Source organism: Aquila chrysaetos, chromosome 6, assembly GCF_900496995.4.
Source record: "Aquila chrysaetos chrysaetos chromosome 6, bAquChr1.4, whole genome shotgun sequence".
Lineage (NCBI taxonomy): Eukaryota > Metazoa > Chordata > Aves > Accipitriformes > Accipitridae > Aquila > Aquila chrysaetos.
Genome location: NC_044009.1, coordinates 8445365 through 8468629, shown reverse-complemented (window position 1 = coordinate 8468629; position 23265 = coordinate 8445365). Strand labels below are relative to the sequence as shown.

At 44.2% G+C, this 23265-nt stretch overlaps 1 protein-coding gene across 23 annotated transcripts in view; it reads left to right on the top strand.

Annotated features, from left to right (window-relative positions):
• Positions 1-23265, top strand: part of EIF4G3 (eukaryotic translation initiation factor 4 gamma 3) — a 150482-nt gene that overhangs the window by 114704 nt on the left and 12513 nt on the right. For 17 of the 23 annotated variants that reach the window (XR_005932617.1, XM_030017828.2, XM_030017829.2 and 14 more), the window contains 15 exons: positions 1105-1262; positions 2431-2556; positions 3681-3791; positions 7681-7851; positions 8865-9062; positions 9789-9935; positions 10229-10465; positions 12778-12882; positions 14579-14711; positions 15849-15943; positions 17559-17652; positions 17913-18030; positions 19290-19513; positions 20663-20778; positions 22930-23102. Coding sequence is in view for 22 of the 23 variants with exons in the window: in XM_030017828.2 (XP_029873688.1) it covers positions 1105-1262; positions 2431-2556; positions 3681-3791; positions 7681-7851; positions 8865-9062; positions 9789-9935; positions 10229-10465; positions 12778-12882; positions 14579-14711; positions 15849-15943; positions 17559-17652; positions 17913-18030; positions 19290-19513; positions 20663-20778; positions 22930-23102 (2206 nt within the window). In the remaining variant the exon portion in view is untranslated. The remainder of the gene's footprint in view (positions 1-1104; positions 1263-2430; positions 2557-3680; positions 3792-7680; positions 7852-8864; positions 9063-9788; positions 9936-10228; positions 10466-12777; positions 12883-14578; positions 14712-15848; positions 15944-17558; positions 17653-17912; positions 18031-19289; positions 19514-20662; positions 20779-22929; positions 23103-23265) is intronic. The other 6 variants (XM_041124155.1, XM_041124156.1, XM_030017826.2 and 3 more) reach the window with 1 other exon arrangement.

Below are 23265 nucleotides of genomic sequence, written 5' to 3'. Positions count from 1 at the left end.
GAATTCTGTCTGGGATGCAGCTAGCCAGCCAAACCATTTTCTGTACCCCTTTATCCCAAAGCTCTTTAGGAGCAAAACTATGCAAAAAGCTAAAAATTGTAATTACTTTTGTATATTTTCCAATATTAAAACCCATCACTTGAAATAAGTTCCCGTTTGTGGCCTCTGCGGGGATGAGGATGGTGAGAACCCAGAGACCTAAAGCCAGTGATTAGGGACTGAAATAAAGAAATAATAGAATACCTTAACAGTGAACCTGAACAGCTGGATAAATGGAAAGAAACGCCATTTGGCATCAGTGAAATACAAAGGTGGCATCTCATACAGATGTTTTCCTTCAGATAAAAACATGCCGCTCGCTTAGGGGCCTGACTAGTCAGCCTGGCTGCTGAGGAAGTCCACGTTTTCATTCCTAACTTCAAACAAACTGTGCGGCTGGCAAAGAAAATCCTGTCTCTAGGCTACCAGATGCTAATTTTCCTTGCGCTGAAATGGCTGTAGGTTTATATTTTGATTTGCATCAGGCAAGGTCCTCTCCACCGCAGTTCTCTTGCCCAGAAAGCCCTCTGAAAAAATGGGTGAAAAGTTGTAATTTTTATAGCGTGGCTTGTGGTTATGTGTTTTCTTTTTGTTCCCACTGTTATCTCCAGTGTGGGTTGTTAAAGACTTGGTGTTTTCACATTTTCAAAGGATATTTTTGTTCTCTGCGGTGCTCCCCTCTCTTCAGCTCTGCATTTATTGCTGTGTTACACAAAACCAGCTGCTTTAACTTTGCAATTTCACCCAGAAACTGGGAATCGTCCCTTTTTAGTCCTATCACACGAGAGCGCTAAACTCAGAGTTAAAATGAGATGACTTGTGTTAAAACTGGAATTAGTGACTAGTTCTTTGTGTGGTTGCTGCTGGAGTTGGCTATATGCTCCCCATTGTTTGTGTTCCTTTAATGCAATGTGTATTCCTGTCCTCGCTGCCTTCAAAATTAAAATAAATTAAAATTTCCCAGGCAGCTGTCGCATTCTCTTCCATTTGGTTTTACCGGAAACACATCTTGGAGAGTGGAGGTTTTTGTTACCTATGAATCTCAGGCACCTTCTCTCCTTATAGAGCAGTGGAAGCCCCTGGACCCAGAGGGGAAGAAGCAGTACGACAGGGAGTTCCTCCTGGATTTCCAGTTCATGCCTGCCTGTATCCAAAAGCCGGAGGGGCTGCCTCCAATAAGTGACGTGGTTCTCGACAAGGTGAGAGGAGAGCCGATAAAACAGGTGCGTGCAAATTTTTTATTCTAAATAAAGATCCTTAACGCACGCTTTATTCCTGCACCATTTTGATGCAGACTTTTGTTGGGAAGGGGAAATAATTTGGCTGATGCCACATCACAAAATTCCTCAGAGGCGTTGGTGCCTCATGAATGTGCACAGATGATTTAAAAACTGATGCATTTTTAATGGTCTCTATCTGGATTAAGTTATACTGGGTTGTTACTAAAATTTAAAATGATACAGCCATGAAGACCTAAGGATATAAGCAAAGCAAGACTGAACAGAGAGGCAGTGTCTTTTATTAGATCAATTCTATGGTTAGAAAGAATAAGCAAGCTTTTGGGCAAACTTTTTTTGGTCTGAAACAGTTGTGTCACTATTTATGAGCTGATCTAATAAAAGATCTTTAAAACCTCAACTCTCGAGAAATTTTATGATTTCTATCCAGCCTTATTACAGGTGTGATTTTTCTCTGCTGTATGTCTGCACTTATTGAAATACTTGTTACTTCTGAAATGCTGACACCAAGACCTTGTTCTCACCTCAGTTAGAACTATGTAGTTCATTGATTTTGATGTAACCACTACAGACTCACTCTTAAAATTCAAGCACAGATCAGGATATAGGTGATCCTCACGTGCAGAAACATTTCCACTCTGAATTTCATACCCAGACAAATTGTAAAACGCAGCTTTGTTCCCAAAACGGTTTCATCCACCTACTAGTTTTCTGTGATTGCTTCTCACTGCTCTGTCTGCTTTTGAGCTTCCTTTGCTCAGTTGGCCATCTGTCTTGTTAACACAAAAGACATTTGTTTGAGGGTAGGTGGCAGTTTTGTGATCCTAAACCAAGACTATCACATTCATTTTGCAGAAGATGGGCCTGTGTCGCCATAATTTTATCCTCCATAAGCCATGCTCAGCCTTGAAATGTTTCTGAACTCCACCTATTTCCTCAATAGTCACCTGCAGGAGATGTATTTTAAATTAAAAGTGTATTTTTAGTGTAAGCATGGATGCATAAAACGTGCACGGTTTGTTGAAAGCATTGATTTGGATATAAAATATAAATATTGCAGTTTAGCAGAGATTGTCTGTGGACTTGCGTGAACTTTGGTAGCTGCAGCACCCGCTGAACAGATCCTGTTTGTTTGTTCTGCTCCATGATGCAGGTCAATCAGCCGAAATTGCCACTGAGAACTCTGGACCCTCGGATACTGCCTCGAGGACCAGACTTCACGCCAGCCTTTGCTGATTTTGGAAGGCAAACCTCTGGTGGAAGAAACGTACCTGGAAGTGTGAGTTTACCCCAACTTGCTAATTTAAAAACTGGCCTTAACACCGGTGAAGTCCATCCTCACGCTTTTCGGCCTCTTCCGATGCTCCAGTGGTTCTGGTTTTGTCAGGATGAATGCAAGGGTGATGTTTTCTTGGCTGTCAAAATTTAGGCAAATTAGAAAAACATTGTGGATGTTTTTAACTGGTACGTATTGGTCTTAAATGGATTTGATCTCCTTCCCCTTTTTCCTGTGCAAGAGGCATGGAGACACGTTTCCACGCTGAGGACCTGGCAGTCACACGTGTGTGAATGCACATTTCTTGTACAACAACCCGGCGTCAGTGTGTGTCATCATAGGAGTCTATTTTATAAAACATGCCAATAGGGCAAATGGATTCTACTAACCAAAAAAAAAAAGAGTATGCACAGCACCTGTGTATATTCTTGCTTTCTCTATGCTTCTACTTGTTGCTTTGCTTCCGTCACTTCATTCCTTGTTTTCCTGCCTTTTCCTCTGCTTTCCTTTCACCTCCTCTTCTTTTCCCTGTGTCTGGCTTTGCCCAAACTCTGAAATCCCTTTCTGAATTTTTCCTTCTTGCCTTTGCTGTCCCTCGTTCTTGGGGTGCAGGTGCCCCCAGCATGGTGCCACCCAGTCAGCTGCAGCTGGAGGATGGAGGCTGCCTCCATTAGGTGCAATCATTGATTTTTCATCTATCTATCAAGATACATCCAATGTATCCATCTAGATACATCTAATAACATAGCCATCATTTATCTTTCAAAACTGCTGGTTTCAGAAGAGTTCACTGAATAACCTTGACTTCCAAGCGTGCAGATTTCCAGGAGGCTCAGAGTCAAACCCGGCGATTTTGAGTTGATGTAATATTTCTGGTTTGAGACCAGTCTCGTGGCTGGTGCCTCAGTTCTGGGGTGCGCATTCATGTCTTGGAGTAGCTTCGGTGCCGCAGTTTCTCTCGGAGCACCACTCAGTCCCGAAACCTCGAAGCTGTTTGAGGTCGACACCGCTTCCTATATTTAGGACTTGTAGGCTGTACTCCGGCGCTTTCTCTCCTTTCGTGCGCTGAATGTCTCGAGCCTCTTGGCATCTTGGTAATGTCCCTGTCGCTCTTTCTCTTTCCGCAGGCCTGCAAAGTGCAGAGCAACCCTGGATTGCCTTCCCTGGCTCGGTGCGGTTCCCCAGCATGCCCTCTCTTGGTCTCGCCTCACCCACCATTGAGGAACCTGCCGATAGGGGTAAGCCAAATCCCCCCCTCTCCCCCCCAGTTTTTGCACCTTTTTGTAGAGTTGTCTTTTTCCCTAACGCCCACTGTTGATAAAGAAAGACTGGCAGAAAACTTTACAAAAAGGTGCAACATTGTTTAAAAAAAAAACAAAACAAGACTTGCATTGTACCCCTCTAGGCAGTCTTCAGTGGTGGGTGGGACATCACCAGCTGAGGGCATGCTGGGACGTTGGCCTGAGCGGGATCCGCGAGGGGTCTGCACTTTGCAGACCTGTGGAAAGGGGGAGAAAAGGTAAGTCCCGCTTACCCCGTTCATTTGGAGCATTCAGCACATAACATACATCTTACATTTGCGCCTTTACAGAGTAGAGCCTTTCTTTGCGTTTTTCTCGAGGAGGGTTGGAAGGTAACGTTATTTAACAAGCCCTGCTGTCCTGTGACGTCGGTGGTTATAGGATGAGAGGGTTTGCAGCCCCGAGCAAAATCAGACGTTATCTTCTCATAAAGCATGGCAAAAATCTGCGTGTGCGCTGTCTGTCCACTCGGTCATTCCACCTCTACACAGGCCATGCCCATAAACCATTAAACCCCACTGCCTATTCCTTGCCCTTGAAATAATGTCAAGCAGCTCAGTGCTAACAAGCTTTCAGCACGTTAAGAATCTTTTATTTTGCTTCCTCGGCTTTTGTCTTTATTGCCTTCTTTTCGCTTAAACGTGTTGTATGACTGTTTTTAGAACTAACAAATGTCGCATCAAACAACACAAGGGGTGTAATTACACAGGAACAAAATACAGCTAATAAACACTTTCTGATGTAGACAAGAAGTTAGATGAGTGCAGCAAGTAACGAGATGCAAACACAGAGAAATAGGGTTGGAGAGGACTGGTTCGTCCCTGGATGCTGAGGCAGAATGCATCTGCTTTTATCCTTCCTGAGAGGTGATGGAAACTTGAGTCACTTCAGTTCTTGCGCTTCCCTGGAAGGCAGAATCACTTGTAGCATCTAACCTTGATTTTGCCTTCTGCATTTGAAGCCTGTTGTAGAGGGAGAAGCAGTTCTTTATTTTCTTGGATGTTTTTTAAAACGTTACCATGACTTGTGTCCAAAGAGTGGAAGTGGACCGTGAGGGAGAGCACCAGGTCGTACTCTGTTGCTGTGAGGTTTTGGCTACTCTGCAGGAGGCTTCTCCCTGTTTCTTTCTGCTTTCCTTCCCCTCCCCCCACCCCCACCCCCTTCATCCGGAAGACAGGTACTTCAGATTTAATGTAGTAACATCTGGTAAGCACTTCTCTGTGCCTTTGGTGGAAAATATTATTTCAGTGCAAGCTGTAGTGCTGTAATCGCAGGTACTACAGAACCATTATTATTTACTTGGACTGTCTTACAAAAAGGAGGCTGGGCATAAGCTCAAGCACCTCTTTAACTTGTCAATTCACAAATTTGGAACCAAAAAACCACAGATTTTTTTCCTATTAAAAGTATGATCCATATATTATTTTATGACACGTTCAAAGGATGCTTCTGCTCACTGCTTTTAAAACCTAATTCAACAGTTTGAACCAAGTTTATTCACAGATATTAAAAAAATACAATCTTAAAGAAAGCCTTTGTTCTATTAATGCACTTAAAGGTCTGGTCTCGAAGGCAGCCAGATTTGAGGAGGCTGTGACATGTAGCATGCTGATATTCAAGAGATGCACAAGTGCTCCTTGCATCCATCAGTTCTGCAAGGGAGATAGTCACCTCCTTCAGGGGGTTGCGTTTGCTCTAAAAGCCAGCATTTTGGCTTTGCATGGACCCATACCTGAGGAAGCACCATAGCTCTGCGGCTCTGTCCTCAAGCATTACCAGCCCAGCTGCGGTTGGAAGATCCTTCAGACCAGAGCTGTCTCTGTGCAAGAGAGATGGGGTGGCCGCAGGTTACCTTGCCCATGTTCCTGGGAGAAACGAGCCCAAATGTTTTGATTTTCAGGGCACGCTGCCAGTCTGGCTCTGGTTACCAAGCTTTCCATGGGCAAGGAGCTGTGTGATGAGGTCTAGTGCGTGTGGCTGAAACCAGTCGGTTTTCTGTTGCATTATTGTCTGGTTTTTCAGCTGGAGGGAAGTTTCTTCTTTCCACAGCCATACGTGTGCTGCGTGGTTAGAACCTGGGCAGCAAAACTGTGTGAAATTGCATAAAAACAGAGGTGGATGTCTCAACGCAGGGCTACAAAGCAGACTTTGCTGCGTCTGTCAACCAAGGGCTGAGTGGGAGCGGAGGGGGGTCGTAGGGAGGGATTGACAACTGTTTTAGGAAGGTATCTTAACACACAAAAGCATTGTGAAGGCTCCCCATTCTTGCTGTCTTGTTCCACTGTTGATTTCTTGGGAGCGATCGACTCGTGCGGTTGCGTTACAATTACAGCTTGCGCCCAAAAAAGTTTGAATGATCTGATGGGTTATTTCTGCGTGTGCCAGTGGGATCTGAACGCAGGTCTTTGTAGGTGGTGGGGCAGCATGCTAACATGCTGCGCCACGTAGTCCTCATCCATGCATAGCCTAGGCATACAAAGCACGTCACGGCATGAGGTCATTGTCTTTTGACAACATCTTACTCTGTTGCTGTTATTCCATAATGAAGCCCAAACGAGAACTCCAGCAGCGGCGATTATGTTCATTTGCTTTCATTGGCGGCACACATTTACATTGTCAAAGCCAAGCCTTTCAAATCGCAGATACAAGCTCCTGCCTTTAAGGAGGATTTTGGTTTTTAATAGTGCAAAACCAGATTTGAGGCTGATACATGACATAAGAGGCACCAGCTAAGAGCTCTTTCCTCTTGTATTCAGTGAAGCTGTTTGAATAACTGAGATGGTTTTGCCTTTCTGGTGCTCGTTGAATCCGTTTGTTGAACAAAGAAATGTTTTAAATGGCTCATCCTTCATGTGGAGGTTGCTTACTGTCCACTGAAGAGATTAATTACTTTTGTGGAAAGTAACGGGGTTTGATAATGGAGTTTTGTTGCTGCACTAATTTTTATGTTGAGGTTGGACATTTCTAATAAATGAGTTCAGAAATATGAAAGAGTGCAGGGGAAGAATAACCTCCTGACAGCATTTATTACCTTTAGTCCTTAATCAGAAGCTCCCAGATGATGAAGAGGGAGTTTGGGGGTGTCTTGTGCCCTATCACTTGTACAACTGATGAAAAACTCCCCAGTTTGGGCAGTTTTCATACCTGATTTGACTGGGAGGAGCACCATGTTATACAGGATTGCAGAGAGGCACTTGATGCTGTTTCAAACAAAGTACCGTGTTTCCCTTTCTTCTGTGAAACTACAAAGAGTTTGACCCACATCTGTTAGGATCTGTATTTCTACAATGCAGGAGCTGCACTGATGCTCCATTCAGTGTGGTTTATATAATTCCTGTCTCAAATGGCTCTGTTTGAAGCAATCTCCAGTAAAACTTAATGGTTTTGGCAGAGCTGCTAATTTATCATTATCTAATTGCTTGGGATGGCACGTTTGAAATACACCTGTAAGGACTGATTTAATCTTTAAATATGCCTTTGCTACAGTGTCTCAATTAGGCAGTTTCTGGCTTTCAAGAGACCGTTTTGGTCAGTCAGGTTCAGTTCTGCAGTGCTTAAGTGACATCCGGAGCATCGTCGATGCATGTAGGCAGTGGTCATCCCATATCTGTTTCGGGAAAAGCTGCCTGAGAGAAATGTGTTTGGTGTCTTCATGTTCCCTCTGACCAACCCGGACCAGTGTGTTGGGTTGGAGGGAGTCCTCAAAGTCCTAGGAGGAGTTGCTGATTGTCAGCGTTGCCATCAGTGGGTGTTGGTGTGTGCCCTGGAGTGTTTTATCAAGATGCGAGTTTAAAAGGGGATATAACAAGGAATGTTTTTGTCCTAGTTGTTGAATGTTGGACCGAGGAGATCTCAGCCAGGCCAGAGGAGAGAGCCCAGGAAGATCATCACTGTGTGTGTGAAGGAGGATGTCCACCTGAAGAAGGCAGAGAATGCCTGGAAGCCAAGCCTGAAGAGAGAAAACCAAACCGAGGACCCAGAAAACGTCAAAACCCAGGTGAGAGCATTAGCGAGCACTTCCGAGTACAGCAGTCTGTAACAGAAGGAGGATGGTAATTTGCCTTTGCTGTTGTGTAAGACGGTAAAAAAGGGCAATGAATTCCAGTTTGAATCATAGCTTTCCCCTACCTTGATGGGTTTTTTTTTCATGTGTTTATTCTTGACCTGGAGTTCAAATGGCAATCCTGTATATTAAGCTAGTCTAAATAGGAAACACCAGACAACCTACTACCTCTCTTCCAGGATTGTTTTTCTATTGCTATTTTACTAGAATATTTCTGTCTCCATTCTAAAGCAAACAACCTCAAACTTCTAGCACAGAACTTGCTTTTCATCCCCTTTTAGACTATGTTTCTGCACTGAACCTCAGCAAGACTGCGGTTCCTCTGTAAAATTCCCCTCAGTTCGTCCTGCCCAGCCCAACAGTGCCATCTCTGAAGCTTTCTCTGTGTCTTTCTCTCCCTCCTCTCCTCTGAGGGGCAGCCACTCTAGGTGGAGGTATTTGCCTGGTGGTCAAACTTGTAATTTGTAGGATAAGTTGGGATAGTCTTGAAGGACACTGGAATTCTGTTCTCGGGGCTAATGGCAGCGTTGTTGACCTAATTATCATTCTGGATAGGGGAAAAAAAAAGTGCCTTAAAGTAAATATAGAAGTTGATTACCTCTGGTTGAGGGAGAAGGAGGCCACTCCCTGTTAATTGATATCTCATGGCTAAACTGATATCAAGCAGATTATTTCAGTGGGTGACAGCAAGGGCTTTGTGCCTGTATCACGCTTGAAAAAAGCACTTGGGCGTTACCAAAAATCCTGCCCCACAGCCTTGGTCTTTGGTAGCCAGTGGCTGAGTTAGGACTGGAGCTGGACTGTGCACAAATATGTGTCTGTGTGTAACTCAACTTCCTAGAAGTTCCTATAGGATTTCTCCATTCATCTTTAAGATGCATCCTAGCTCGTTCCTGAAAGCCACCTGTTTGATTTGTGCTTAAAGTTACAGTTTTTCTGTCATTTAGGAGCTGTTCCGCAAGGTACGAAGCATCTTGAACAAGCTGACGCCCCAGATGTTCAATCAGCTCATGAAGCAAGTGACAGACCTGACAGTAGATACCGAAGAGAGGCTGAAAGGAGTCATTGACCTGGTCTTCGAGAAGGCTATTGATGAACCGAGCTTTTCGGTGGCATATGCCAACATGTGCAGATGTCTTGTAACGGTAAGAGCCACCAAAGTCAAATGGGAAATTCCTCTGCACGGGTGAATGTTCTGCACATTGTCCCCATGAACTCATTGGCAGTAATACAAATGCGGCAAGAGCACAGTTAAATGTTAGTTTCTGAAGTTAAATAAAAATAATTTACATGACAGATTTCTTCTTCCACATTTGTTGGCCCAGCCTGCAGGCAGAGGGCTTTGCTTGGAGTGATGTGTTGTTTGGAGTTGAGGACACTTTGCTCTGCCTGGTTGCGAGATGCAATGAGTCACATTTGGAAAGTTCAGTTTTTCTCTTGTTTCAAAGGGGAGCCCAAGGTGCCGAGCCAAGCTTCGGACAGCTAGTTTTCAGACAGTGAATTTGGGACAAAGTAACTCCCTTCTCCCCCTGATCCTTCATGACATGCAACCAAGGAGCATGGCTCCAGAGTCTTCAGCACATAACAAGAGTGTTTTTAAGCAGCATGTCTTTCTGAAGGATCCCATGAATGGAAATGTAATCTGTCTCTGGGCGGAGGTGGTGTCAGCCAAGTTTTGAGTGTGACTTTACATATGAAATGTAAAATTCTACTGGAAATCATGACGTGATGCTTAACTGTCATAGTCTTGCAGACTTGTGTTGCTGAATATGAAGTGCATAATAAAATGTAATGGATGGCTTATAGGAAACCTTGCTCGTATGTAGAGTGTAGTCGTATTTCTGCTGATGTTTTTCTTCCTTCTCCTGCAGCTGAAAGTGCCCATGGCAGACAAACCTGGGAGCACGGTAAATTTCCGCAAGTTGCTGTTAAATCGCTGCCAGAAGGAATTTGAAAAGGACAAGGCTGATGACGATGTCTTTGAAAAGAAGCAGAAAGAACTGGAAGCTGCTACCACTGTAAGTGGTATTTTTCCCCATAAATTCTCAGAGCTCCCTCTGCAAATGATCTCTTTTGAAGATGGCAGTCGATTTGGGGGGAATTTTGAAGTTAGGAGTTTCATTCTGTCACTGTGGCTGAGTATAATAAAAAATATTTGCCTTGATTAGTGGGTTTATACCAGCCTCTTTTTGGTTTTTAGAAGAAAAAAAGTAAACAGGGACATTTGCAACTATAAATGTAAAACTGGATCTCTTGAAGAGTTCTGTGCTCTGTGAACATGGTTTTTTAGAGCTGTTTTTCTGTTTTACAGCCAGAGGAGAAGACGCGGCTCCATGACGAGCTAGAAGAGGCCAAGGACAAAGCCCGACGGAGATCCATTGGGAATATAAAATTCATTGGCGAGCTTTTTAAACTGAAAATGCTGACGGAGGCTATCATGCATGACTGCGTGGTAAAGCTGTTGAAAAACCACGATGAGGAGTCCCTCGAGTGCCTTTGCCGCCTGCTAACTACCATTGGCAAGGACCTGGACTTTGAGAAAGCAAAGGTAGGGCAGGACCGGGAGTGAGAGATGAGGCTTTCTGGGCAGGGATGGAAAAATGGGTGTGGGGTGTTTTTATTTGAGGATTTATTTTTTTTTCTTCAGGAATTTCTGTACAGCATGAGAAGTCATCCACTCTTCTGTGGATGTTTCATCACAACCTGGCCTTGCTCCCTCCTCTCTGCCCCTCTCTCATGGAGTCTGTATCATTTTCAATGGTGTTCTCTAGTTGTTAGTCGTTTCCAAATATTTCATCTAAGCACACGGTCTAAAAGTGCACAACATATCCTATGGGTTTCTTTTTCCAATTTACCTCTTATCTGTAGTTTCCAAAACATGAAGATTTAGGGTTGTTTCTTTACTACTGAAGGCTTACATTACCTACAAAAGCTACCACTGAATGTATTGTTTGGGTTAAATCTAGAAAAATCCTCATTAACTGGCTTAAACCCCTACCTGAACCTTGGTGGATGCGTTTATTTTGTGTCATCATCGTCTCCAGCTATGCTGGAATGAAGCGGCTGTTTTGTAACTGCAGTGCTCCAGCATGCTCCTCCCGATTTTCCAACAAATGTATATGTAGCACAGAGCATTACGCACTTGATGAGCTTCTCTTGGCACAGACAATCTGCTTCTCCTTTGCAAAAGCCAGGGTTGGGATGAAAAAGCATTCGAGGGTTTTGCCAGAAATCAGTCGGACTCAGCTCTGGAAACAAACTGAGCTAATTGTTTTCAGCTGCTCAGGGAAGGGAGTTCCCTTTCAGTGCACTGGATTGCAGGGATCACAGCGGATCAATCCTGATCCTTGTGGGGAAACAGTTTCCCAAACTGTTTTGCAGAGCATTGACCAAAACAGCGTAGTTTACCCCTAATCCCCCAGCCTAAATACCCTACACTGTTAACGCAACAACATGTGCATTATTGATGCAGGTTTGAAAGTGCCAGAAGCAGGGATTAAATTTCTCCGTGTGCTTTGGGAAGAAAACAGGGTCTGACTTCTAAGCAGTAGCTGAGGTCATGTTGGATGAGTCCTGGATGCTGTTTTGGTCTTTGCGAGCATGGAAACCCTGTAAAAGCCAACGTTTTGGTGCACTGGCTGGTTCTGCAACCTCGAGCCGTGGCACCATGTAGCATGGAGCGTGCACACAGCAGGGAAGTGCTTGCAGGTGTCGTGTTACCCGTTGTGAGAAGGTGCCCGTGTCCTGTCTTGGTGATTTGTTATTTCTATCAAGATTGAGTGAGAATCCTTTATTTATTTTCTATTAATGGGGTAGATGTTTTATTATGTGTTTTTATTGAAGCTGAAGTGTTAGTGATAGTTATAATTAAAGCTTCTGGACAAAGTCCATTTTAAATATTTTCCCCGTCATTCCTAACTTTGGAAACATTTGCTTTCAGAGCTGAAACTTTCCAAGGCAAGGCCAGAACCAAATTTTAATAGGGTTTTTCTTGTTTGTTTAAGGAAAAGGGTTTAGCTAGTTTTTAGAGAAGGGAGTGGGAAACATTTTATAAAACTGCCCTGAAACTTTTTGTTTAAAACAGCTAGAGCCCCCATTTGGGTGAAAAAGGCTTTTTGGAGCTTGGCGAGTCACATTTAGACGTAATGGAGGCTTCTTTAATGATACCATTTCATGTCTTGGTGCAAACTGATTTGGATTCCATCACATCACGACTTCTTGGATGAAAAGGAGCTTGTGGGATTTCATACTACAGTTAAGCCCGTTAAACAGCTTCTTGCTGAGAGAAGCAGTGCTTCTGACCCCGGCTGAGACAGTTCAGGGAGGTAAAGCATCAAAATGATGTGCGCAGGGTTAGTTTTATGCCCGTTTAGTTTCCTGAGCCAGTTTTTCTTGGGCTGAGGTGAGCACACATGCTGATACGAAAAGGAGGAGCTCTGAGGTAGAGCAGGACTCCCCTTTCTGGTGGGAGCTAGCCAGTAGATCAGCTTAGCTGTACCATGAAAAAAAACCACATTGCTGTTTGTTTGGTTTTTTTTTAATGGATGGCAAGTTTATTATGTACATGCAGAGGGTGTAGATTATTTGAGTAATTAAAAATGCAGAGAAAGTATGTGCTAAACAGAGGAGGTGCCCACAGACTTGTGCCTCATTTTCTGCACATCCTGCACTGTGCACACTCAAATCCAACCTGGGGGGAGCGTACGATACCAAGACTCACTTCTCTGGAGAGCAGCTCTGGGTCCCCAGATGTGTTTCTGGCACAGAAATGCTGTAACACAAAACCCGCTGGCTCCCCAACTGAGGGAATATTTTCATTTTCTTCCAAGACACATTGATGATGATGTTTCTCTTGTGTAGCCTCGCATGGACCAGTATTTTAATCAGATGGAGAAGATTGTGAAAGAGAGGAAAACATCTTCAAGGATTCGGTTCATGCTTCAGGATGTAATAGACCTAAGGCTGGTAGGTACCAACTCAAGTAAGTAAAAGAGCATGTTGCCTTTCATGTCCAGGCTGGAAGAGCTCTCACATGAGAGCAGGGATTTACAGTATTTACAGCCGAAGTGGGACGTTAGGGGGAGATCTGCACCCCTTATCCCAAAAGTCTGGCTGTTTAAAGACAAGAAATCGCTCCATTTTGCCTTAATGAAGGCCAAGGTTGGTAGACAGGTGAACTGCTTGTGTCAGGTGTTTTGGTTCTGCTTAATGTTAGACACATGCCCACACTGGCTTCTCATGCCGCTAGTCCAGCCTCACTGCAGAATATACGCCTGAGCTCTTTTCACAGGAGAGGTTTTGGGTGGTTTTTCCCCACAACATCCCCTGTGCTTCTCTGTGTCAGTCTCACTGCTTTGCTGTCTTCATTTCCATGCGCCCTGGGTGCCAGCACTTACTCGTGCTGATGGGACTGAAGTGCTCTGAGTTGCGTACCCCTCAAGTCAGGGGGACCAGTTATAGTGTGGCTGTAAGAACTGTGAGGGCTCTTCTTCATGGCAGTATGGATCTTATCAAAAGATGGTCCTGTATTAGCCTGTATTGCTGGCACAACCAGGCATCTGCTAGTTGTTTACTGGCCATATTGTGCAGACAAAAGCAAATGGAGCCTGCGCGCCAGCAGAATGTGACAATGGTGGGTCCACGCTGTGCAGACAGGGACCTGTCCACGTTGTAGTCGAGCAGTGGTTTTGAGCATAGCCAAGGCATTAATGCTGGAGTCTCATACAGTGAAGGGTGTCTCTACACCATCCAGCTGAAGATGTGACTGCAGCTTGCACAAACCTTCCCCAGCAGGGTCACCTGTAATTTCACCCAGGTAGGTGCTGATAGCAGCGTGGTGTTAGCCATGAGACAGCGCTTGACTGAAGTCCTGAGCAGGTTTTACTCATACCTCAAATAGCTGTTTTGAAGCTGGTTTGGGGTTTTGTGGAGGCTGATGTCACCATTTTGACTGCAGGGTACGCAAAGATAATTACCACGAAAGTTGTAATGAGGTTGTAGTAAGATCGAGAGACAGTCTGGTTATTCCAGGGATAGATGGATCTGTGCAGTGTATGGTTGAATAGACACATCAAGCAGTGGAAATGTTTCGTGGAGAGACAGCTCCACCTCTCTCTGCAGGATTCCTGTCTCAGCCATCACAATTCCTGGAGTGGCAAAGCACCATCTCCAGATAAAATGTGGTCGCTTCATGCTTCTTTATTTTCAGGGTTTCATTTTTTTCCTCAAGCTTGGAGGAAGGGCTCCAATGAACAGTATCAGTAATAAACGGATAGAGAACGACAGCAGCCTCCCTCTAGTCCATCTCTTTCCTCTGAACCTAGAAAGACTGTAAAGCTGGGAATGTGCAGGATGCTAGGGGTTAAAATGTCTTGAATTCAGTCATGCCTCTCCAAAGTCAGGTCTTCACTGCAGCCTCCATTCTCCACCAAAACATATACCACAGTCTATATACCAGAGTACGTAGCTTTAACCTGTGGTGCTGGGATAAGCGTGTCTGCAACGTGACCCAGCTCCACAAAATCTTCCCCAGTATCCTGGGGAGCAGCCCCTCTAAGAATTTACAAGGGTGGGAGGATTAGGCCTCGTTCGTGGTGTTCAGAATAGCCCGTTTATGATGTTCCCCTGGAATTCTCTCTGAGCACGTTTGCTTCTTTCCTAGTGCAACTGGGTGTCACGGAGAGCAGACCAGGGCCCGAAGACCATCGAGCAGATTCATAAAGAAGCCAAGATTGAAGAGCAAGAAGAACAGAGGAAGGTCCAACAACTCATGACCAAAGAGAAGAGGAGACCGGGTAAAGTAAAAGCCAAGTTGGCTGCTCGTTTCATTCATGTCACATCCAGTGGCCATAGAGGGAATCCCATATAAAATTAAAAAATCTGGGTTTTTTTCCCTAAGTGTAATGAGCAAAGGGAATTGGGGCCTGATGATGGCTGAGGCTGGAGAAGGAACAGACTTGCCACGGATTGGCTGTGTGGCTTTCTCGGCGACAAATCCCTTGGGTAAAAATAGACAATTGCAGGCCAATAGTGCTTAAGTTTCACATTCATGCAAACCATATTTGATTTTGTGACAGGCTGCCAGAAATATGTTATAACAAGTTACTGCATAGGAGTCAGATTTGCCATCCATTCTTGCATACAGCAGAATCTAATTTCAAGAGAATAGCATCTAATTTCAGGAGTAACCATGTTGTCTTTAGCTGTTAAAGTTGTGAGGTGTTAACTCAGCATGAGAAAATGCCTTGGCCTTACCTTAAATTGCTACCAGCCCTTGAGGCTGGCACTACCTGAAGATGAATTTGGAGTGACTGGGAGAATGAAGACTGGGACAGAGCAGGGCAAGGAGAAAGTCATTTTGGGGATTCTTTAATACTAAGGATTGTCAAATGAAAGTGCTGTGAAAACACGGCATAAAGAAAATACACATAGACTTTGTTTTAATTGTCCTAAAGCTGACATTAGGAGAAGGTAAGGAACTTGGGACTGCCTGAATGGTTCTGTGTCTAGGCTAGCCTAGCATTGCTGAAATCTGTGCAAGAAGTGCGGCTTTGGGTTAGCAAAGGCACGTCGTCTGCTCCTTTTGTGAGCTCATGAACGCACAGTATGTGCAGCCATATCCAGATCGCAAGAACACACACTGAGAAATCTAACCAGGAAGAATCACTACCAAAACCAGCCCTTGAAAATACTGAGATCTTTCACATCAAGGCTGTTTTATAGTAATTAAGGCAAGCTAGTTATGTCATCTTAGTCTGAAGAAACACTCTGAAAGACGTGATTTCTGCACAGAATTGTGCTGAGGCTTAGCAGAAATGTGCCGTCTGCTTTTCCTCCTCCTGTTGAACTTGGAGACAATGGCCTGCATTCTCCCGGAGTGCCGCTGGAGCAGTAGGGATGAGCTAAGGGCAGTTGTGTTTGTCATCTGGCAGGTGTCCAGCGGGTCGATGAAGGCGGTTGGAACACTGTGCAGGGGGCAAAGAACAGCAGAGTGCTGGACCCCACCAAGTTCCTTAAAATCACCAAGGTAGGTGCCAGCACAAGACTCGTTCAGAGCAACAAAAATGCCGAGGTCTTGCCTTACTGTGTCTGCCTGTCTAGGAAAGACCATTACGGTGTTTACAGGTCAAAACTGGGGTTTGGGGACATTTTAAATCCCCAGAGTTAATACTGTGCATAAATAAAGCACAAAGGAAGACTCCATTGTCTTCTGAATGTTCCTATTTTGTTTGTTCTGAGGGAAAGGAGTATGCGTATGCTTTTTATCAGGTTCATAATGTCCTTTTAGTGACCCAGAAGTTCTCTTAGTTGGAAAATCTGCATTTTATTAAATGATGAAAAGAGAATGTGAGTGGGGTATTGTGTGTGATGATGATGCAGCACATCACATGACTATTGCAGAAGGGGTCTCAAACACCTGTCTGACAGAAGTCCTTTGCTGCCTCAAGTTCTCAGGACCCTATTCTGACACTGCTTCTTAGTAGAATGAGGATATCACATTCAGGAATATTTTGTTTTCAAATTGACATGTCACAGATGGCAGCACTCGAGGCTTGAAAGGTTCAGGTGGTATGAGAAGAGCTGTGTCTGCTTTTACGGTGTTTCTGGACTTCTGTGTGGTGCTGTTGCGTCCCTCAGTATGTGATAAACTTCCACACCTGTCCTCCAGATGAGCATCTTCCTGTTATTTAACCATTAAAGTGGTGACTTTGGGACATTTATTTCAGGCTGCAGGTTAGGCAAGCTTGGAGATTTCTCCTTTTTTAATGATCTTCAGAACAGCTTTGGGATTTCTTGCCAAGGAGAACTTTGTCGTTCACATAAATCAGGGTGATTCCTAGCCATTCCCTTGTCCCAATTAATGTCACTCTCCCTGAATTTTGCTCTCAGTGCCTGGGTGCTCGGAGAGCTGTAAAGCAGAACCTGGACAGACTGTAGCCCTTCTGCAGATCAAACTCAGTTTTTTTCTTGTGAAAGTCATAAAACAGACTCCAAAACTTAATTAGCAGGAGAGATTCAGCCTGCTTTTGTCTGGGCTTACAGCTCATCTGGGAAAAGTCCTTCTACTCCATTTAGTACAAACACAGTACAAACAGAGCTAGCTCCACAACAGCTGCATTGTCAGAAGGAGAGAGGAGCTCATACAAAGAGATCTGTGGGGTCACAACCTCCTCGTCAATAAATTCACCTACTGAGCATTGTAAAATCAATATTCTCTTCTTGTCAGACACTACTTTTTTCCCCCCAAGTTCTGCAACATATTGTCATTCTTCACCCTCTGAATTCTGTTACCGTGCAGATTCCCCCCAAAGCCATGACTGGTAGATGGAGTGAACAGCAGAACCATTTTACTCATCACAAACAAACTGAACATCTTTTAAGTACTGATATTCTGTGCTTTTCCCTCCTTACTGAGCTTCAGAGTTCCCAATAAAAAGAAGCTCCTGGTCATTGTGAACGTCTTTCACTGACACTTTGGAAGAGGCTGTTTATGATGTCCTCTGTGCCTGGCTCTGTCTTCCAAAAACGTGTTAAAGAGCATTTTCATATTCACAAGACAGGATTTTTGCCAAAAAATACCCCATTTATAATTAAGATGTATGATTTACCCTTGTAATGGTATGTCTTGATGTGTTTTACAGCCCACAATAGATGAGAAGATTCAGCTTGTGCCTAAAGCCCAGCTGGGCAGCTGGGGAAAGGGCAGCAGTGGTGGAGCAAAGGCAAGCGAGATGGGTAAGTCAGGATGGGTCCTCACCCTGTGCTTTGCTACCAGCCATCCTTGCCAAGAGCGGATTTGGGTGGGAATGCTCATCTCTCTGTGCGTGACTGCTTGGCAAGCAGGGTTAAAGTGGGGCAGGACCAACCCTTTCCCTTCAGTTCTCTCCCCATCACTTCGAAACCAGCTATTACTTAAATGATTTTGTGATGCCACGGTTTCAGCGGCTACTGACCTTGTTGTCGCGCTTCTCTGTGTTGTCTTTACAATCTCCCAGACTCCTTACGACCAAGTGCCACTAGTTTGAACAGATTTTCTGCACTGCAGCCTCCAGTCTCATCTGTATCTGCCTCATCCGCATCTTCAGAATTAGATTCTCGCAGGGCCTTAACTAGGTAAGCTTCAGTCCAATGATGACTTTCCCTTCTGCTGTCTGTACGCCTGCGCTTTTCACTTACTGCTCTAGTTACCAGCGCACAGAAAAAAAGAGAATTTCATTGAGTTTCCAGGAATGGCTGGGTCTTTCTCCCCACCCCCGTGTACTTTGAGTTAACTTAAAACACATGCATATTTTATAATATCATAGGAGAGACAGGTGGTATTAATTTTTAAAGCCATTACGGTGAATGTTTTAGTTTCCACTTTGCAGTCACCCTTTATCTCAGGATACGTTTGCTAGTAGTTTATAACAGGTTAAAAACTCTTCAGATGAAACGTTGTAATAAATAGGTATGCGGGCTGGATTCAATGCTCATGGATTCAGCCAGGTCAGTAGGTTTATTTATCCAGAAAACCATGCCTAAAACCTTGCAGAAATTTAGCAGGGCTCTCAAAACCCTCTGGCTGTGTCTGACCCTTCCCATTAGGTGTGACCAAGCCTGCCTGAGCTTCCGCACCCTGCGATACATACATAAGGCTGTGTGGTTCTCACACACCCCCTGATTTCATCAGGGCTACAGCCACTCCAGCTTGTAACATGAAACATGCATTAACCCTCAATAATTTATTAGCTCTAGACATGGTTTATAAATGTACAGTTCATTTAAAACATCAGTAGTTCTTCCTTCAGTACACATGAGCTGCTGGACTGTTTTCTTGGGTTTGCCCCTCTGATGTTTTCCCTCGTATTTGACCTAAAACTCTGGCTTACCTGGAAATTACTCAATTTTGGTATTGTTTTGCCCATCTTACTCATTAACACAGTAATTAATAGGACAGATCCTTGTCACCTGTTGCTGGCAGCCTTCACTATTTGGAAGCTATTTTTCAATAAATGGGTAAAAAAATACACCGCTCATACCATTTCACAGTAAAACAGTGCCTTTACATTATAAAATTCAGCATTCCACATATAAAACGGGTGCTGTAAGGACTCCATTGCTTTTCCGTGTGTTCTCTGGGAAGCATTGGCTCTGCCTGTCCACTCTGTGGATATTTGTGTTTGTGCCTCTCTGAGACTTGAGTTAATTTTGATTATATTCTGCGTAGCTACGACTGTAAAAAATTGAGACGGCAATCCTGCCAGGTTTGTGTTGTGGGTTTTTTTTCCCGCAGTTACTATAAAGCTATCCAGTATCTTTTCTAACATTACCAGTGCTGCGAGTAGGGGTTACTCATACCATAACCCTTAAGCCTGTCTGGTTTTGTTCTGCAGTCGCGGGAGCACGGGCAGGGAGAAGAATGACAAACCTCTCCCACCTTCCCTCTCCCGTCCCAACACCTTCCTACGGGGCAGCAGCAGTAAAGAGCTGCTGCTCGACAATCAGGCACAAGAGGAGCAGCGGAGGGAGATGTTGGAGACGGTGAAGCAGTTAACAGGCGGTATGGAGATGGACAGGAACAGCACAGAGGCAGAGAGGAACAAAGCCAAGGAATCTGGTAAGTGGCTCTCCCGTGCTCGGGGAATCTTGCTGAATGTGTGAAAAGGCATAAGGGAAAAATCTATCAGAAAAAGTGACAGATTTCTGTGCAGCGGAGTGAATATTTGGCCCGCAGTGACACATCATGGAGCTGTGATAGCTGTGATCTGTCTCCCAAAGGTTTGTAACACAACTGATTCATACAGGCCTTGGCGTCACCTCCTCTCACCAGCTCCTCCTTAGGATTCATCAGAGTTGAAAGACTGGAGATATTAGCAAAGCACCACTCCATGGCACTGTCTTGCCTGCTCATATCCTGTCACTGTTGCTGCTGGTTTCTGGGCTCAGAGTCTCCAAAATCAGTGTCAGTTCTGCAGAAATGCTTCTTTAGTGCCCGGTAAGGCCGGATCTGCCCTTTCCAAACTCTTCCCAGGGCCAGAGCAGTGACTTGGGTCTGGGACAGACTGTGCACGGTATCTTTTTAGCACTGCATTGTTGCCAGCCCTCCTTCCAAGCAGGTCTCAGTGCAGTGGGGTGTTAGCACCCGCTGAGGTGGCTTGTCACCTTGTCAGTGCTGCAGCTCTCGCTTTTTGCTCCTGCCAGCTTGAGCTGATTTGTTAGTGAGAAAATATTGAGGACACTTAGAGCGATATTCCCTGTGGACAGAATCTTTACCATAAGTACAGTGTTTTGCTCCGTCCCTGGGAACCATCTAGAAACTGCTACAGTGAAGAATACATCTCGACTGCCATGACACAGCACGCGCTCATCTTGAAGCTTTGGGACTTTGTAAAGGACTTCATGAGGACCAAGGTTTTGGGGATGTGATCAGGAGATTGCTTTGGTTTGCTGCCCATCACAGTGAGCATGTTTTAAATGGGCAGCATGCTGTTAACAGCTCAAAGTTTAATTATTTAAAGTTGATAGAGAGCTTTGAAGGTGTTGCAACCTGTGTCACTGCCAGCTGTGTTTCTACAAGAAGGTTGATGTACAGAAATATTGAGAGTTCATACAGGGGAAATGTAGCCAAGATAGAAGTGACCCGTGCCTGATGATGGAACAGGGAACACACCCTGCTCCGGTGACTTCTGTTTTCAGAATGTCATCTCTGAAAATGACGCTGATTTTCCTTTTCCAAATGTGTTTGTTTTTCTTAAATTTCTACCAGCCAAGCCAGAAGCTCCCCCAGCTCCAGCGCAAGAAAAGCCTTCGCTATCAGAAGAGGAAATAGAGAGAAAATGCAAATCTATCATTGATGAGTTCTTGCATATTAATGATTTTAAGGTAAGCAAATGAAAACCACACTTAGCAGAAAAGTCTGTGGGACTAGAGTATGTTTTCTTTCCAGGAACAGTGTCTTTGTAAGCACCCATCTCACACAGAGTTAACAGAAACAGGGGGGGCTGTCAAAATTAGTGCAGCAGCAGCAGCTCCATGGGCAGTTTTAGGATAGTTGTCTCCCAAACTTGTTTTCTGCCCTGCTAGCAATAGGAAAAATAGCCCAGCTTGTGTGTTTTAAGTAGCAAGATGTATGTGTATCTGTCATGAATCACTGAGCAGCTCCATAATAACAGCAATTTTGGAAGCAGAAAAGCTAGCGGGAAAATAAACTGAGGTTTTCATTCAGCTATCGAAGTATGTGCTGTTCTGATCTGGAGGCAGATAAAGCAATACTAAATATTGAACAAACCACTCCAGAGTATTTTTAATAAACACTGAAAATTACTGAGCAGCTGTCATCGCTTCCTAGTTAAAGGTTGAAATTTTGTTTCCCTTGTAAATGGATTTTTAGCTTGTCCAGGGAGTTTGCAAGACATGTTACATTCACTGCAAAGCTGATTGGTTTGATCTTTTGCTGAAATAAATTTTAAAAACCTGCCAAGTTTGAAATGGCAGCACTAGGGAGTTACTAGTTTGGCACCCTAAAAAGAGTTGCTGCTTGCACTTCATAGGGCTTCCAATTAAAATCGGAAAGAGGAATATTCTTATGATGGATTGTTTTGGGTTCACATCTAGTTATCAGGAGAAATTATTAAATCCTGGTTTGGAGAAAAAAAAAAAAAACAACCACTTTGATTCACAACATCCTCCAGCGTGCTGGCCTGGCAGGTCTCAGCAGGAGGAGTTGGGGACAGCAGGGCTGGTTAACAAAGGAGTCTCCAGCCCTTTTTCTTTTTGCGATAGACTTCAAAGGCTAACCCCTGGATGTCTGGGGCTAAGGGGCTGCTTCAGTTTCTCTGCTTGTGAATACGATGAAATTTTTTTTATGGCTGGATGGAAATAGAGTTGAATTAGACAAGTGCACCTGTGGTTAAAAAAAAGTACATCAGATTGAGGCAGCTCGTTTGCATTAGGGGGTTGTAAATTGTAAATTGTTAGTGCTCTTCCAATGCAGCGTGCAACGAAGCTTCTGACTAATTCAGTTTAAACTCGCATTAATAAGGCCATATATGGGCATGTTCATGTAGTATATAGCAGAGGAATAGCTGTTTCTCATGAGTTTAGTCTTCAGTATTTAACCTGACTGTAAATTAAAACTGCTGAGCTGTATGCTAGCGTCTGGTGACAGCAGGGTTGACAGCAGCATGTTCACCTGTCTGTCCTGGAGACACCAGCATCCATCGGGCACATCTGACGGAAGAGCTCTGACCTGAGCGTGCAGTCTGGGACCGCCAGGCTTGTGACCTGCAGAAAAAAGCCGTTCGGGGCCTGCAGAAATGCATCTGGGACTGCCAGTTCTTGATAACTAAAGGCATAACCTAAGACAAAGAGCAAATGTCTTTAGTCAGGAAGCCCGTTGAGATCCATTGGGCTGAACCTAGAAGGTCAGTGGAAGATCTTTGCTGATGACGGAGATTTTTGAAGGATGACATTGAGCGCTTCTCTGAAAGTTTCTAAGAGTGTTTTGTTTGCTTCGGTTACAAAAAGCACATGCCAGAAAGTAGAAGCTTTAGAACAGGGAAATTTTCCTCCAAATGCTCCCTACCTATTTTCTGCTTCTTTATATGGTGTGGGTTTGTAACACAGGCATTTCTGTGCCAGATCAGATCAGTAATGAATCTAACCTGATGTCCTCCTTTTCACTTGGCTTGATACTTGATGAAATACTAGGCATTTTGGTGGCATCCAGATGACAATTCCTGTCCTTTCACTGAGCAGCTGAACAGTACCATGGAGTGTGATAGTATTTTAAAAAATTTTTGCTTGTGTGGTATGAATTCTCATCTCTTTTTGTACTATTATTATTATTATTCAATTGCCATCTCAGTGGTGATTTGTGATGAGGTTCCACAGCCTAGTTCGGCACCTTTGCCTGGCAGCTTCACTAAATACTCATTTCCAGAAAAACCTCTATGTTACAGTAGAAAATATCCTTCTGCCCCGTTCTTTGATGTTTTCAGTTCAGGCGAATGATCCTGTGTGTCGTTCGAACAGGAAGCAATGCAGTGCGTGGAGGAACTGAGCACCCAGAATCTGCTGCCTGTTTTCGTGCGAGTGGGAGTGGAGTCGACGCTCGAGAGGAGTCAGATCACCAGGGATCACATGGGCCAGTTATTACATCAGTTGGTGCAGTCGGGAAAGCTGAGCAAGCAGGATTTCTTCAAGGGGTTTGTATTCTGCGCGTAGAAATGGATACTTTTCTTTAGCGTTCTTTGCAAATGAACACTGTGTGGGAGAGGAATGATTTCCCACCTTGCTTTGGTATCCTGCCTTCTCCACGCATCTGTTTTGAAGCAGTTTTTTCACCTGAGTGTATTTATAAGTAATATA